The sequence below is a fragment of the Petromyzon marinus genome, chromosome 52 (assembly GCF_048934315.1).
Source record: "Petromyzon marinus isolate PM22_M1 ecotype Great Lakes invasive population chromosome 52, UKy_Petmar_22M1.pri1.0, whole genome shotgun sequence".
Taxonomy (NCBI): Eukaryota; Metazoa; Chordata; class Hyperoartia; order Petromyzontiformes; family Petromyzontidae; genus Petromyzon; species Petromyzon marinus.
In genome coordinates this window covers 4,929,588-4,944,462 of record NC_133718.1, presented here as the reverse complement: position 1 = coordinate 4,944,462, position 14,875 = coordinate 4,929,588, and the positions used below count along the sequence as shown (strand labels likewise).

The 14,875-nt window shown below is 49.4% G+C and overlaps 1 protein-coding gene across 1 annotated transcript; it reads right to left on the bottom strand.

Moving 5' to 3' along the window:
• Positions 1–396: 396 nt before the first annotated feature.
• Positions 397–14,746, bottom strand: LOC116953617 (ras-related and estrogen-regulated growth inhibitor-like). Its single transcript, XM_032973975.2, has 4 exons — positions 11,771–14,746; positions 9,246–9,299; positions 7,466–7,545; positions 397–3,912 (listed from the first exon to the last, which is right to left on the bottom strand). Exons 1-4 carry the CDS (start codon positions 11,838–11,840, stop codon positions 3,460–3,462), a joined length of 657 nt encoding a protein of 218 aa, XP_032829866.2. The 5' UTR covers positions 11,841–14,746; the 3' UTR covers positions 397–3,459.
• Positions 14,747–14,875: the final 129 nt, after the last annotated feature.

Here is a 14,875-nt window from a genome sequence, read left to right as displayed (position 1 = left end):
TTATAACTTTTTTAACTTAATTGTTCTGTTTGAGTTCTATTTCAATAAAACATTTTTAATAAATACATGTTGGAAGGTAATTCATATATTTCAAGTTCTCATCCTTGCATTAGAATATATAGAGCAGTTCATATTGTGATGGCATCATGTGGTAACGCTCCATCACATGTTTTAAATCTATTACACAGTGAATATTGAACTGAAGCTTGACTTCAAAAAATGTAATCGCAAATCAAATCGCAATATCTGTCAGAAAAATCGCGATTAGATATTTTCCCAAAATTGTTCAGCCCTAATTCGTACGCAGGCATGAATGTGATGAAGTGGAATAGGCAAGACCTCATTTATTCCACCAATTACAATTAAAAAAATTGGACAATCACAAAAAACACAGGATGAGTAATTCGAAAAAATTTTAATTCGCGTTATCACGCATAATTTTGCTTTTCTTTTCACATCGACGTCCGTTCAAACCATCCCCTGACCAATGATTGATCAGCAACATCTAATTCCGGAATAATTTTGCACAAGCGCTCGCAGTCAATCCGTCAATGCCGCAAAACACCGGAACGACAAATATACAACACAGCAGCCGCACGTCAACGGCTGGAACATCTTAATCGGTATCCGTCACGGCACGGCTCCGCAATGGCCACACGTTGTGTGTAGGGAGACGATCAATTTGTCAAATTCGAGAGTCATTTGCAAGGAACCCTCGTCGCAGCCACGAGTGCCATCCACTATTTTTTTTTGACCCATTAGGTTACCGCTTACACACCCTAAAGTCCTCATTACGAGCACAATTACAGCCACCTCTTAAATTATCCGCGGTGATAGGTGTGTGTTGTTAACCTAAGTAGAACAGAGGGTGTGGGTTGGGAGGGTGGGGGGAGGGAGACAAAACAACTGCCTAAGCTCTTTGTATTGCTTCTCAAAGTAAATCGGTTTCCCTGCCGACGCCTTTGCGGGTCACGTGGGGGGTGGGTCACCAAAGTCAGTGAACCCGCGATGAGCGGCTGAGCGCTTTAAGGGCGCGCGGGCGCTTGCGCGCGTAAACATATTGCGACTGTTGTTGTTGTTTCCCCCCACCCCCCCCCCCCCCCCATAACAGTCATGAAATCCGCGATTTCGCCCACGGATACAAGCGGAGAGCAATGAGGGGTTTGGGGGGCTGCACCACCGTCCGGCTGGGCGGGGGGGGGGGTCGTGCCACCAGCCCGAGAACCTGAGAAAGCTGACGACGGGGTCCATGATGTGAACACTAATCATTTGACGACGTAACATTAAAAAAAAAATCTAGACATATATATAATCCAAGCCAATTTCATTGGAACACTTCACAAGCGACTTTTCAGTTTTTTTAATTGCAATATCCCCTGAAGGCACGGTACAACGAATTCCAAAGTTCACTTTATTCTCCCCCCCCCCGTCCAATTAATCTGCCTGCTCTCAACCAAAGTCTACTTTGTGGATAGAGTTGTCAAGGTTTTTTTTTTGCGTGCCATAAGCACCCCGCTCAATTTGTGCCGTTTCAAGAACGAGCGTGTGCCCCCGCCTTTGCTCGCGACCTTCCTTTAAACTGAAATTTCGCGACGACGCTGTCAGCCGCCTACGCGCGGCGCACGGGGGGGGGGGAGGGGGGGGTCGGCCGACGCGCCACGGATTTTGAATCTTTTTTTTTAAGGACGGGCTAACCACCCCCCAACCTCCCCCACCAACGAGGGTGCACCTTGCGCCGGGGAACGCAAAGCCACTTTGGAGCGGTCGCCAAATAATTAACCTCTCCCACCGGTCTTGGATTTGAAGAAGCCCACGCCGCTGGACGGGAACAGCCCCGCAAAGCTGAAGCCCGACACTACGGGTGGCGGGGGGAGGGGGGTCAGGAGTCGCTGACCCGCGCAGTGCCGCGGGGTAGCGCGGCCGCCGAGGCTGTCCGGAACACCCACGGCCGTTTGTAGAAATGTGGCTTGTGCTTATCGGTAACAATCCGGGTATTGTTTATTGTCATTTTTATATATATATTCCGCCTCCGACAAGGCTACATAAACGATGTTTATGGTGATGAGCACGATCGGCGTTTGTCACCCGATCGAGGGGGAAAAAGGGGCCTTTTAAAACTGCTCAGTCGCGCACAAACGGTTGGCTGCGCACCTGGTCTGTGGCAAGCAGTGACGTGTGGACTCAATATGATTACAGCGCAGGAAAACCTTGAACCGTGACAAAGTGGGGTGGGGGAAGGTGGGGACGCGATCTGTGATCTAACCAAGAACCAGCGGGAAGACTTTCCTCGTATGCCCCCCCCCCCCCCCAGCTTCCAAAGTGTGGCAGTGCCCTTGGTGCACGCTCCAGAATAATGAACGTCAACGTAACAATAACATCGATGTATCCGAATAAGCTAAAGCTTCCAGTAAATTCACGTGAATTCTGCGTGGCTACCCCACCACCCACTCCGAATCCCTTCAACACGCCGGTAAAAGTGCGTGTTGGTGAAAGCCGGGCAGCATACGAGGCGTGGAAACGTCGAGGTGCAGTTAAACAGTGAATTGTAACTGCACTACCCCCCACCTTAAACAGTGAATTGTAACTGCACTACCCCCCACCCCCCCCACCCCCCCGCTTCTGCATCAGACAACATAGCCACCCCCGCAAATGATGACAACAAGCGGTTCAACATGCGTTGGTGGTAATCGCCAATTCACGGAGCTATCCAGAGCTCTACCAACCACTCAGGATGCCGAGATCTGACAAGATCGGGCGTTATCCCGGGGCGAGAATTGAATTGGCCCTTGCGCTCGTCTGCCAACACGAAGACGGACGACGACGCCGCCTCCGTGACGGGCGCTGCCCCGCGGGTCGCTGCTCAGCGACCCGCGGGGCAGCCGTCGATGGGGAAGCAGCGGCGGCCTCAAATTCAGGGGGCGACAAAGCGTCGAGATGAATGGACGACGTTTGCAAAGGAGGGGAGCGCGCTCGATCTTTGGCTCGGTCTTGCATTCGCATTCGACACTCAGCGGGCGGAATTGTGCGGCAGCGGCGTCTCTTTCGTTGCTTGATTTTTTTTATTCCGCAGAAGCGAGAAAGGTTCGACACAGGAGTCCACGTGAACACAGGTCGTGCTATTTTCGTGCCGTTCAACAAGTTCCTCCTGAGCGAGACAGAAATGTACAAAGCCACAAACGACCCACCCAATGTAAAGCACACGAACCTTCCTTCCCCCAGTGCGGGTAGAATAGTTCACCAAAAACACGAGTCCCCGTGGCACGCGGTGAGCAAGCCCCGATAAAATCAGGGCAACTCCACCAAAAAGCTCCTCTTCAATTCACAGAATGAAGAAAGGAAAAAAAAAACCACAAACCCTCCAAAGTAAACCGCGCAAAGTCGCTATAAAAAAATCTCTGACACAATAAAATAAACAGTTAAATTAAAATGCAAAAAAAAACCGAGCGGGCCCCGCCGAACTCACTTGCGCAAGAACAACATAGACAGGGTCTTAAGGAGGCTTCTGAGGCCTAGCACCCGCTTGCCCATGGGCGGCCGGCAGGCCTTCGGGCCGCCCCCCCGTCGCTTGCCGGACACGGCGCCCAGCAGGGCCTGAAACACCGTCTCCGCGTCGTCACGCGATTCCGCAGCCGACGTTTCAAAAAATCCGCAGCCCAGCGCCGCCGTCAAGGCCCGGGCCTCTTGTGTGCCGACCGCCCTGGCGTGCTGGAGGTCCCGCTTGTTCCCCACCACCACCACGACGGCGGGAGCTCGCGCCGCATGCCCCGCCGGCCGCCTGGCGTCCCGCAGCGCCTGGGCCATCTGCAGCGCGGCGTTGAAGCTGTCACGGTCGCAGACGCTGTACACGAGGAGGAAGGCGTCGGCCCAGGTGATGCGCGACTCGTGCCCGCTTGCCCACGGCCGGCGTTCGTCCTGCGGGCATCGCGGCGCAACCGAGATGTGGAGGAGCGTGGGAGTCAAGGGGGTCGTGGAGGCAGTGTGCGATCTTTCACCGCGCACCGTCACGGGAGGTTGCATTGCCAAGGGTGGAGAAGCAAATGATGCGATGACGTGCCGAGGCAATCGCATGCCGCTTGCCGTCGATGATCGACAGCGAATCAGGGCTTCAAAACCGTGTGGTGTGCGATTGTTGCAAGAGCCCATCACAATTATTGGCGGTCACTTTGTCGATTCGCTACTGAATGAGGGCTGCCACCACACACCGTGCGAGCGATGGGGGTTGCGTGACCATACTTCATCACCCTGGTCAATGCGGGTTGATAATGAGGGAGGGGGGGGGGGGGCACGTTTTGTTCACGTGACAAACCTTACTTGATTGGCTGTGTCCGGTGGAGGTCGGTTTACGACACATTTACATTTACGCATCCAACCCAAAAAAAACGTTACCGTGAATTGCAATGATCGAACCCTAAAGAAACTTAATTATCAATCGTAGTATTAGTTGTGAAAGCCCACGTATGAAACTATAACCCTTCTGTGCTGGGTTTCACACAGTTCACTCCATGAGCCGACAGCTTATTCACAAACTGAATTGGTGTTTTCAGGTCTTTGAAGAAGTTGCCAGCACGTGGAGTAAAAATGTCATACATCGTGCCGAACAACGCAGGGTTACAACTCGACAAAACATCGCAGCATGCAAGCCAAACCTTTCCCAAATTATACACAGATCAAATTAACTTTACCTGCAAAGTAATTACAAATCATATCGATACAACACCTCTAACATTGAGACACCCGTGGATGATTCTTTTCTTTTACAACATTTTTTTGTATGTCTCTGTGTGTGTGTGTATATATTCAATCCCATCGGATGATTGTTGGATGCAAACATCAAGCCCAGCCTTGCAATCTTTCCCCCCACATCCCAAACACCGCCCCCCCCCCCCCCCGCCGCACACATCACAGCGCTTCGTTCGGGACGTCAAATCAGGAGCCACTCGCTCCAGCCGTATGGGTTTTGAGTGATGCTGGACCCGTGTCATGCCATGAATTGTCGGGTTTAGGCTATAATCAAGGTGAACTCTGCTTTCATTTCTGCGTAATACGAACGTGTCACTACAATTCGGAGGTAATGGAAAATAAACCACGGCACTGGAGGGACAGACGGAAGAGAGTCACGCGCGTGCACGACCAACCCTCAAGATGTTGCACATCAAAGAGCCGACGGCTTCAGTCAGCCGTGGTCGTGGTTCCACTCGATGCAGACCATGAGGGCAAGGGCTATTCAACCGCGCAGCTTTTCGCGGTTGTGCTGCCGTACTGCTCTTTTGATGTGTCTTCGGGTTGTTTGGAACGATGTCCGGCGGTTACGGGGTCAGAGCTGGATCAGCGGCAGCCCGGTGCCTTGGACTTATAAGGGACGCCCCCCCTCCCCACCCCCAAGCACATATAGTCTGCTTTGTAATGGTTCAAATGCAACACTGTAGCACTATGGTAAAACCAACCGTGCAATTTGGTACTTAAGACCATAAGCACCACTGTGTGTGTTACAACCAGTCATGTGCAAACATTAAAGAGTTTGTTCATTCCAACTTCTAAATACTGCAAGCGGAATAACGCAAGGTAATTATAACGGTGGAATTTTCGGCATCGGGGCACGGATGGTGGTAAAATGGCACAGGGAAAGAGGTGAACACACAAAGAGCCCCCCCTCCGCCCCCCAAAAAAACAAAACACGTACCAGGGCCCCCATCAAACTTAATCCAGCACTCGACCCGGCTCAACCCGCGGACACATTTGGGAGCGAAATGACAACAAAAGCAGATGAACACTGCCATTATAAGGTCCTCGGAGAGAATGTTACGCGGTTCAAATATATTTAGAATTAACATTTAAGCCCAGCAAAAAAATATTTTTTTTGTCCAATCTTATTTTATTGGCAGCTCATTTTTAAGTTATTTTGTTCATTTTCAGTTGCAGGACTTGGGCTATGACTTAGGGCACTCTAACACACTGCATCCTGTCCTTCATAATCATTTGACAGGAGTTACGGGAGAAGAATTATACACTTGCACCGAAATTGGTTTTAGTACAAATTTAGATTTTTATTAGTACTGCCAACTGTCATGAACCTTGTGCTGAATTCATACGCCGCAGCCTGCAAAGTAATTTCATTTTAATAAAAAAATAATTGAGTGCGATGGATAATTAAGAGGTACATTTTAACCCAGGGGTGGGCAAATTTTTTGACTCGCGGGCCACAATGGGTTCTAAAATTTGACGGAGGGGCCGGGCCAGGAACAGATGGATGGAGTGTTTGTGTGAACTAATATAAATGACATGTAAAACTCATTACATGAAAGGATTTGGCCTTTAACAGGTAGCAAAGCATTTATTCGCAAGGCAATTTAACAAATTGCACGAACATGAACGATACAAAAACATGTTGTAACTCCCGGTCAAAGTGCGCCATCTAATGGGGGAAATGGGGGCATTACAGGAGAAAGGTAAAATTTCATAATAATAATATTTGGACAAGTTCGGCGGGCCGGATTAAAAAGCCAATCGGGCCGTATAAGGCCCGGGGGCCGTACTTTTCCCACGTCTGTTCTAACCGTTACTTTAAAGCATGTAATGTTTGCAGTACAGGTTTGCTGTAGGAACTGAACCTATGACTGAGCTATCGTTGACTAATACAAATACCATCACCAAATATATATTGTGCTAACTTGTGCTAACACCTCTGAACGCTATTGCTAGGTCGAATGAGCCAAAGGGCAGGATGAAGTGATAAGTGGGGTCAAGAGGTCGAGGGCTTAGGTAATGTCACGTAGGTAAAAAATTTAAATAAATTAAATCACGACGTTTCGGGCGCAACACAAGCGTCCTTCTTCAGGTGGGGACAACGTAGCGAAAGCACAAACGCCTAAGTGTGTCTCAGAAGTGGCTGTGACGAGTAATTATGTAGTCGCGGGGGGATGGGGGGAGGGGGCATGGTGAGTGTGGGGGCGGGGTGTGGGCTGGGAGGTAGCGTTGCGTACCCTTGCAGTCACGAAAACTTCAAATCTAGAATTAGGTAATGTTACACGGGGTAAAAAAAAAAAACAGTCGTCTGTGAGAAGGCACTGTCTAGTACATGTAAACTATTGCAGTTAAATTCCCCTACGGCCAACATGATCAGCCGAGAGAATGTTTGGCTACGTCCAGCCGAGACTGTTTTTAGCGCAATTCATCAACAGCACGTATGTACGTACGTTGAACTTCTTTCGCACCGTACGTAGCCAACCGTGCTAATCAAAAGGTGTGGAGGGTGGGGGGAGGACAACAAGCTAAACACAAAAAGGCAGTGCAGTATGACGGTGGAGTTTGTTTTTTATTTCCCCAGTCGTGCTGCCAAGCCCCCTTTTGGGTTTGTACCGCGCGTTGCTCTTCACGTCCAACGTTTCCCGCTCCGCGCGCCCGGCGTCGTCACACTCAAAAGGCGAGAAACCAGGGCACAACGGGGTCCCCAGCCAGCCTCACTCACCTCTCTGCAGGGGCAGTCCCATATGTTGAGCAGCACCGCGTCGCCCTGCGTTGCTGCCACGCAGTGTGTGTAGACCGCCTCTGCGGCCAACAAAAACGAGGCAAGCATTCCCGTGAGCACTCCTCCAGCACAGGTCGTTATGTTGATCCATCGGTGGCCACACCGATTTGTCTTGTTTTTTTTATCAGTATTTGGCAAAGCCCCCCCCCTCTCTCTAATCCACACAGGAAGTAACCACGTCAGGTTCTGTTGACCAGCTATCGCAGCCGCCCCTCTACAACGACACGCAGAAGACTTGTCCAACTGCAAGGTGCAGAAATTCCAGTATGCCACTTCGGTGCGCTCATTGCTTCTAACGCATCCCAAGTGCATTTATGGGGTGGAGCGATGGCACACAGGGCCGAGTTAAGATTCTTGTAGGCCCTAGGCACTTCTGTTCCATAGGCCTTGAGCGATAACTTTCGAAAGTTGGAACTGCTGCCTATGTGACTACCGCCACTGTTATTTGTGAAAGCTGATTAAAAAAAAACTGTCTCCAATAACGCACAAGACAACGAGGCTTGTCTTTTTCCCTTCCACTCTATTGAGAATGAGATTTTGCGAAACACACTATTTGAAGATGTTATTGATAATGTTGCAATGAAAAAAAAGCTCTAAAAGTTAATCTCCGGTGTTAATTTCTCTCTCAACTTATGAGAAAAAAAACGACTGACATTGACATGACTCTGCCTGTGTCTATCCTTGCTATATGCATATATTTATTCAAGAAGATATATTGGTGACATGTGTTATCATACAAACAAACAAAAACACGTGGTCACATTTTTTTCCCATAGTCCCTAGGCAAAGTGCCGACTGCGACCTATTGGAAAAATACTGATTAGCGCACTGCGCTATGAACCGGGGCCCACCCGAGTTTTATATTTCAGGCGAGGGTTAACATTAGTGGCGAGTGAGATGAAACCTTTTGAGATGTTTACCTTTATGTCATACACAATGACAACCACGAATTATTTAGTCAGATAAACTTGTTTGCAACAATGTACTTTTTTTTCTGCGACTAAAACAGCAATCAGAAATGACGTCACGCGATTTTGGACGATTTTTTTACCCCCCCCCCCCCCCTTCATCACACGGCGTCACAAAAAGTCAGAACCCCCCCACAAATATGACGTCACAAAACTCTGCCCCCCCCCAAAAGAAACATTCTTCAAATCGCTTTAAACTATTGTCATTGTAGTGCGTATTTAATGTGCCGCTGCACTCTGATGTTGTAGGAGAAAACATTTATTAAAAAGTATAATTAATTTAGTAGAACGTGTTGTCTATGTTTATTTAAAGTTGCGCATTTTGATGTGGCGTCACATTTCTGACACCCCCCCCCCCCCAACAGAGTTCATATTATTATTGTCCGTGTAAAGAGCATGCGTGTCTGACAAACTTTTGTTTTAAACGTACAATCTGCTCGAGCCACCGTGCTACTATTACGAACGTCGTAATTAATCTAGGTTTAACGGCAACAGCCACCGACATTTTACAAATGTGGCTCTCCGCCTGATGAAGCTAGTTGTAATACTTGCGAAACGTCGTACTCAGATTCTAAATGTTGTGGCTTTGCTCTCCAACACACCGTTTGTGCTGTACTAGTCACGAATTGGCACGTTCTGTTTACGTGACAAATCTTACTAGTCGGCTGTGTTGGGTGGTGGCGGGTTTAACGACACATTTATATATTTACGCGATCCAACCCCCCAAAAAAAACCTGTATTATGGATCTTACCGATGTTGCAATATTCGCCGATGAATCTCCTCGTCAGGAAGCGAACGGTGAGCGCTGAAAACAAGAAACACGCACAACGACCGGATTATAAGACGCACGAAAGACAAAGATGCCCCCAGTATAGCCTGTAACAGACTGTCGGGGGCAAGTGCTGTTAGCGAGAACCTATGAAGGTGGCCAACACCACGCCCGGCCGCCTTTGTCTCCCTCGTGGCGATATTCACACATCGCACCAGGTACTCATTCGCTGTCGAGTCGACCTAGGCGGGGGCCTAGAACCGCTTCAGATAATCATCACTGGCGTTGTTGGCCGTGAGCGGGAATCAAACTCGGGTCGCCAGGTTCGTAGCACAGCGTAGCGCTAACCGCTACACCGCCACCAACAACAAGAACCGCCATTCGCCACTAAGTGACCACGGCGCCTGTGCCAGGCTAGGTGCACGTTGAGGCCACGTGAAGTGTCGAGCAGCAGGAGGTCACAGGTGAGACCCAGGTGACCACCACACCACCGTACCCCCCCCCCTCCCTGTGCAGACTTCAACACTGCTGGGGCAAGGTGCTCTTAGCGGGCACCTTTTAAGGCCAGGACGACACACGATGTTGTTGTTGGTGGTGGTCGTGTGGGCCAAACACCACGACCGTCCACCTTTGTCTCCCCACTACTGATGTTTACACACCGACATCGATTTACCGAAGGGGACCTAATCAAGTGCGTCTTATAATCCGAGTTAGGGCATCACTTTAACCGCATTACACTAAGCCGCAATGCGCCACACAATTAACTTTGTCCAAGCAAGCCGCTGGCCAACGTCCAAGCCCCCATTATTAGCACGGATCCCGCTTGGCTAATTGACTCCTAATAGCCAATACACTTTATTGCAACTGAATCTTTTATTTATTTTCAAACCTGCCTGATACAATTACACTGGAATGCGACGCATTACTTCAGCGATAGAGAAACTGCGACATTTCGTCCACAGACCTTTTTTTTAAAGCAACAACAGCCAGATACTTGGATTGTATTGTCAATTCCCTAACAGAGAGTATTCATTCTTTGCATTCCAAATGGGCACAGATTCAGTCAGTCCTACTTGCTGTACCTCCCCCTCCAGGGGCCAGCTCTTTGTCCGACAACAAAGGTTGTGATGATCACTGTATGATCCACCAACCCCTTCCGCCCCACCTCCGCAGAGCTCATTACGGGTGTCAAATATGAACAACAGGTTAGATTTTGATTTAAAGCTTTCGTGACTGCAGGGATTCATATTCTTGGTTATTTCGGTAAAGTCACGTAGAAGGGAAACAATAAATTAATAAAAATATAACACAATAAAATTCTCACGACGTTTCGACTGCGACACAAGCAATCATCATCAGGTGCGAAAACCACAGCAAGAAAATTTGAAAAAGTCCGACTTTTAAAACAACTTTTATTGCCGCCAGCAGCAAAAGCACTGGAGGCGATTTCTATATGAAACACACAAAGTCACCAGCAAACAAATGAAAATAAACGCTACAAATCCACGCTAAAAGCACCGCGCACAACATGAAAGAAAAGTCACGTGGTGGTTGTGGTGGTGGTCATCGCGCACGCCACGTTGACGAGCGAGCGCTTCAGAAGGTGAACACGAGGAGGGTGCCGTCCACGCTGGTACAGAGAGCTGTTCCGGCTCTCCAGCGTTCGAAGAAGACGCGCACATCACCGACACGCGTGTGGTAGAGAGCAGCGACGCAAAGAAGCCGAGCAAAGGAAGAGAACCAATGAAGTTCCAAAGGCAAGCTGAACAACTTTGTGCAACAGGGAGGGAGTTTGTCTCGCGCAAAGTCCTTGAGTAGACATCAACGGGGACACGGTCTAATAACGTCTTTGAGAAGGAAAGATCTTCACTCGTGGGTCGACAATGGGTTGCAATTCTATTGCCTGTCGCACTCATGGATTATTAATTCCTTTGCCGACGAACACATTCGCCCGGAATACGACCGATCTCGCTCTCTCGAGACCATCGGTAGCGGAAGCCAGAAACTTTTTGACTGTTGAACAACTTTGTATTGCCGCCAGCGGCAACAGCACTGGAGGCGATTCCGATACGAGATACACAAAGTCACCAGCAACACAAACGAACAATCGCTATATATTCACGCGTTGTGCGCGCTGAAATGCAGCGCGCACAACACGAAAGAAAAGTCACAGAGGTACGGGGGCTTTGCAAGACGACGATGCGAGGTGGACCTCCGTACGTACCCACAGGTGTTTAAAGCTGCTGCGGGGTTACGAAGTTGTTGTTGTTGAAGTAGGGCGCTATCTAAATCTAGGCAGGATTATAACTGCTGCGCCGTACGATGCTCCTGAGCGACTTAACCGCGTCCGCCCGTGTTATAACACCCCGCCTTCACCAAAGCAAAACCGCATTGGCAGGCGTGGTGAAGTATGGCCCACGCAACCCACACGAACGGGCGCGCGGGGAGGCGCTCATCCAGCAGTGGATTAACGCAGCAGTGTCCGCGAAACGTCCGACAACTCTTACCAGATTTACCAACTTGACTTGTCCCCATCACTGCGATGTTGGTCACGGGTCGATTCTCTGCCGAATTCATTGTTGCTCAATTCAAACGGTGTGGTTGGGGTGTGGGGAGAGAATAGGACGATTCCAAATCGTTTGCACGGGAACTTTTGAAGAGAGAGAGAGAGAGACAAGTTGTTGCTATTTGGGTCAGTCTTCTTGGCCCAATCCTGGCAGCGAAAAAACTTTGCGATTCTCTCAAACTTCTCCAACTCCTTCCTCTTGCTGCACAATAAACGCTCTCCAAGTCGGTCGAAGTTTTTTAACCACTCCACACCGGACTCCTCTTTCCAAACCAAACTCCCAACAAACCTTGCCCCACGAGTTTTTTTTTTTAAACCACGTATGGAAGAGTCCATCTCGAACTCAGCGCGGTGGGGGTGGGTGGGGGGATGTGGGCGGTGCGTATTACGCATACAGTGATACATCTAGCCGTCGTCTGCATTCGTTCCCTGCCGCTTGTTTAAGTTACAATAATTAAGGCACCTTTCAATTAAGTATACTTCATAAAGCCATGGAAGTATTCGGCTAAGTTCTTGATTGCGTTCGGTTCGCTTTTTTAACTTCAATTGTAATTAAGCATTAGACTAAATCCCCCCTTCTGCCAGAAGTGGTTCATTCCGAGACCTCCACTGATGATGAATGGGCATCAATTGCGTCCAGGCTGAACAACCACAGCACATGACTAATGACACGTGAAGATAATTGTAATGTCACGTGTGCTAGGCACCGTAGAAGTTTGTCGCTGTGTCTGGCTAAACAATGAATGTCCTTGCACCCCCGTCACCTCCCCCCTTTGTAAATCCACTGCTAGATGAGGGTCTCCCACACGCTTGTGCGGGTCCTGGGGATGGGGGGGGAGGGTTATTTATTATTTGGACATAATTCACCACATTAAACTATTTAAACCATTTTTATTTCACCATATACGGCCCGCTGATCTATATAGTTTTTTTTAAGCGACCTGGCCAAAATTGATAGCTCAACGAGGTGGCTTATAGTGGAAATGTTTCGCAGGCAAATACTCTAAACCAGAGTTCTTCATTGCAAGGCCCGCAGGCCATTCGGTTGCCCCTGGTGGCCTTTAGTGCGGCCCCAGACAATACGACCACGCTTTTAAGACGTGCACATTCCAAACATACAACAGACTGTCAGTGTCGGGATCGAAGCAACGACCTCCTGTATACCAGGCGAGGTAGTTAACATCTCGGGTTGGTGAATTGAGGGGATGGGGAGGAGAGTTGGGGTGGGGGGGGGGACAGATCTCGTTCAGATGCCACTAGCCACTGATATTCGCCGTGGCCCAGAATCGAACTCGGGATATCGGGTTCTCATCGCCCACGCCCCCAAATGTGCCCGGGAGTTCCACTCCCAGCGTGAGATCTGCAAGAGGAAGCGCGTGGAAGCGCAGTGGTTGTGTTTATGCTCAGCACGGAGTGGATGCTATCGGAGTGGGGATCACAATAAGGACCACGCTGTATGGAGCGCGCCGCGGTTTGTCCACCCAGCAGTGTAACCACAGTACATCGCATGCGGTGGGGGGCCGTCCATAAATGACGTCACGCAATTTTGGACGATTTTGGACCACCCCCCCCCCCCTTCGTCACACGGCGTCACAAATGTCTGACCCCCCCCCCCCCTAGGTGCGTGACGTCATTTATGGACGTCCCCTGGGGTAAAGTGTGGGTACTCCCACCTCTTACAAGACGTCTGATCAGCGGAGAAGAGTAGGCCAAATTCCACCTAGAGCTCCCTAATGGAGACCCTTCAGCCAGCAGTGGCGTTAACTCAGAATCAGAATATGTATTTATATCGGAGGAATCGGATGAGCTATCAAGCTCTTTTCCACAGACGTCCAGTCGTATTTACGACATAACTGCAGAGGCTCCCACCTGTTAACCCTCTCGTCCGATTGCTTTTTTGTTGGTTGCACCCTAATTGTAACCAGCCTGGTGTGACTCTTCTCGGCTTACGTTTGTGTGTAAGAATGGGACGCTAACCTCATGAAAGGGCTGCTGGGCGGCGGTTGGCTACGCACGTGACCTGTGATGCAGCACTTGGGAGGCAGCGAGCGTTGGTGGGTCAGACATTGCCAAACTCCCCAGCCCGTGGATGTCGAGATGCATCAGCTCATAACAGCGTTCTTCACTCATTTTCAGAGGGGGGGTGGGGGGGGCACTTTCGCCGATAAGACATCAATCAGTGTGAAGGCCGCCTCGCACTGATTGATGTTTGACAGCACGATTATGTGGGAGGGGTGGGGGGGTGTTTACATTTGTTTATTATCAGGGGCCGCACTAAAGGCCACCAGGGACCGCCAGTGGCCCATGGGCCTTGCAATGAAGAACACTGCCCCAAACACTTGCCAGAAGGTGGTACAGCAAAGTGCAGAATGACATCTGTCGTATGTGTATGGGATAGAGCGTTGCCCCCTCGCACGCATAGGTTTTCTCACAGGAGCTCCGGTTTCCTCCCACGTGTATATACACTCAATAATTGGCTGCAAACATCTTAATATGTAGAGGACTGCTGAGCTTGGGAAATACAATGATTTTTTGTATTGTTTGTTGCTGTAACTTCCTGACCCGCCCCGACTGGACATGTGAAAACAGAGCTTCATAGCTCATTAGATTCCTCGAGGATAAATACACGATTCCGAATTGTTGGTAGCGCTGGCCCCTCACCGTTTGGCTGCTGCCTTCCAGATCGTCTGCGGTTCCCGGAGCGATTTCACGAGATGCAATTTTGAATAAACGACGACGCTATATGCATGAAACTAACCCCTTATTATTATTATTGTTCAAAACTCACTTACCCAATTACTAGAGTTGGTAACCACAAACATTTGAGGACGCTCGATGTAAATGACAGTTTGAGACGCACAAAAACTCGTGTCTTTAATATCAGAAATCATGAACTACGCGTGCACACAACCCCCCCCCCCCCCCCCAGTCAAGCCTTATCCACACAGGCACTTGAAACAGAATATGCCTACAGTATTTACAATAAAAAAAACACAAACCACTGTACACAAATTTAATGAACAAGGCACTTGAGCAAACTTCGATC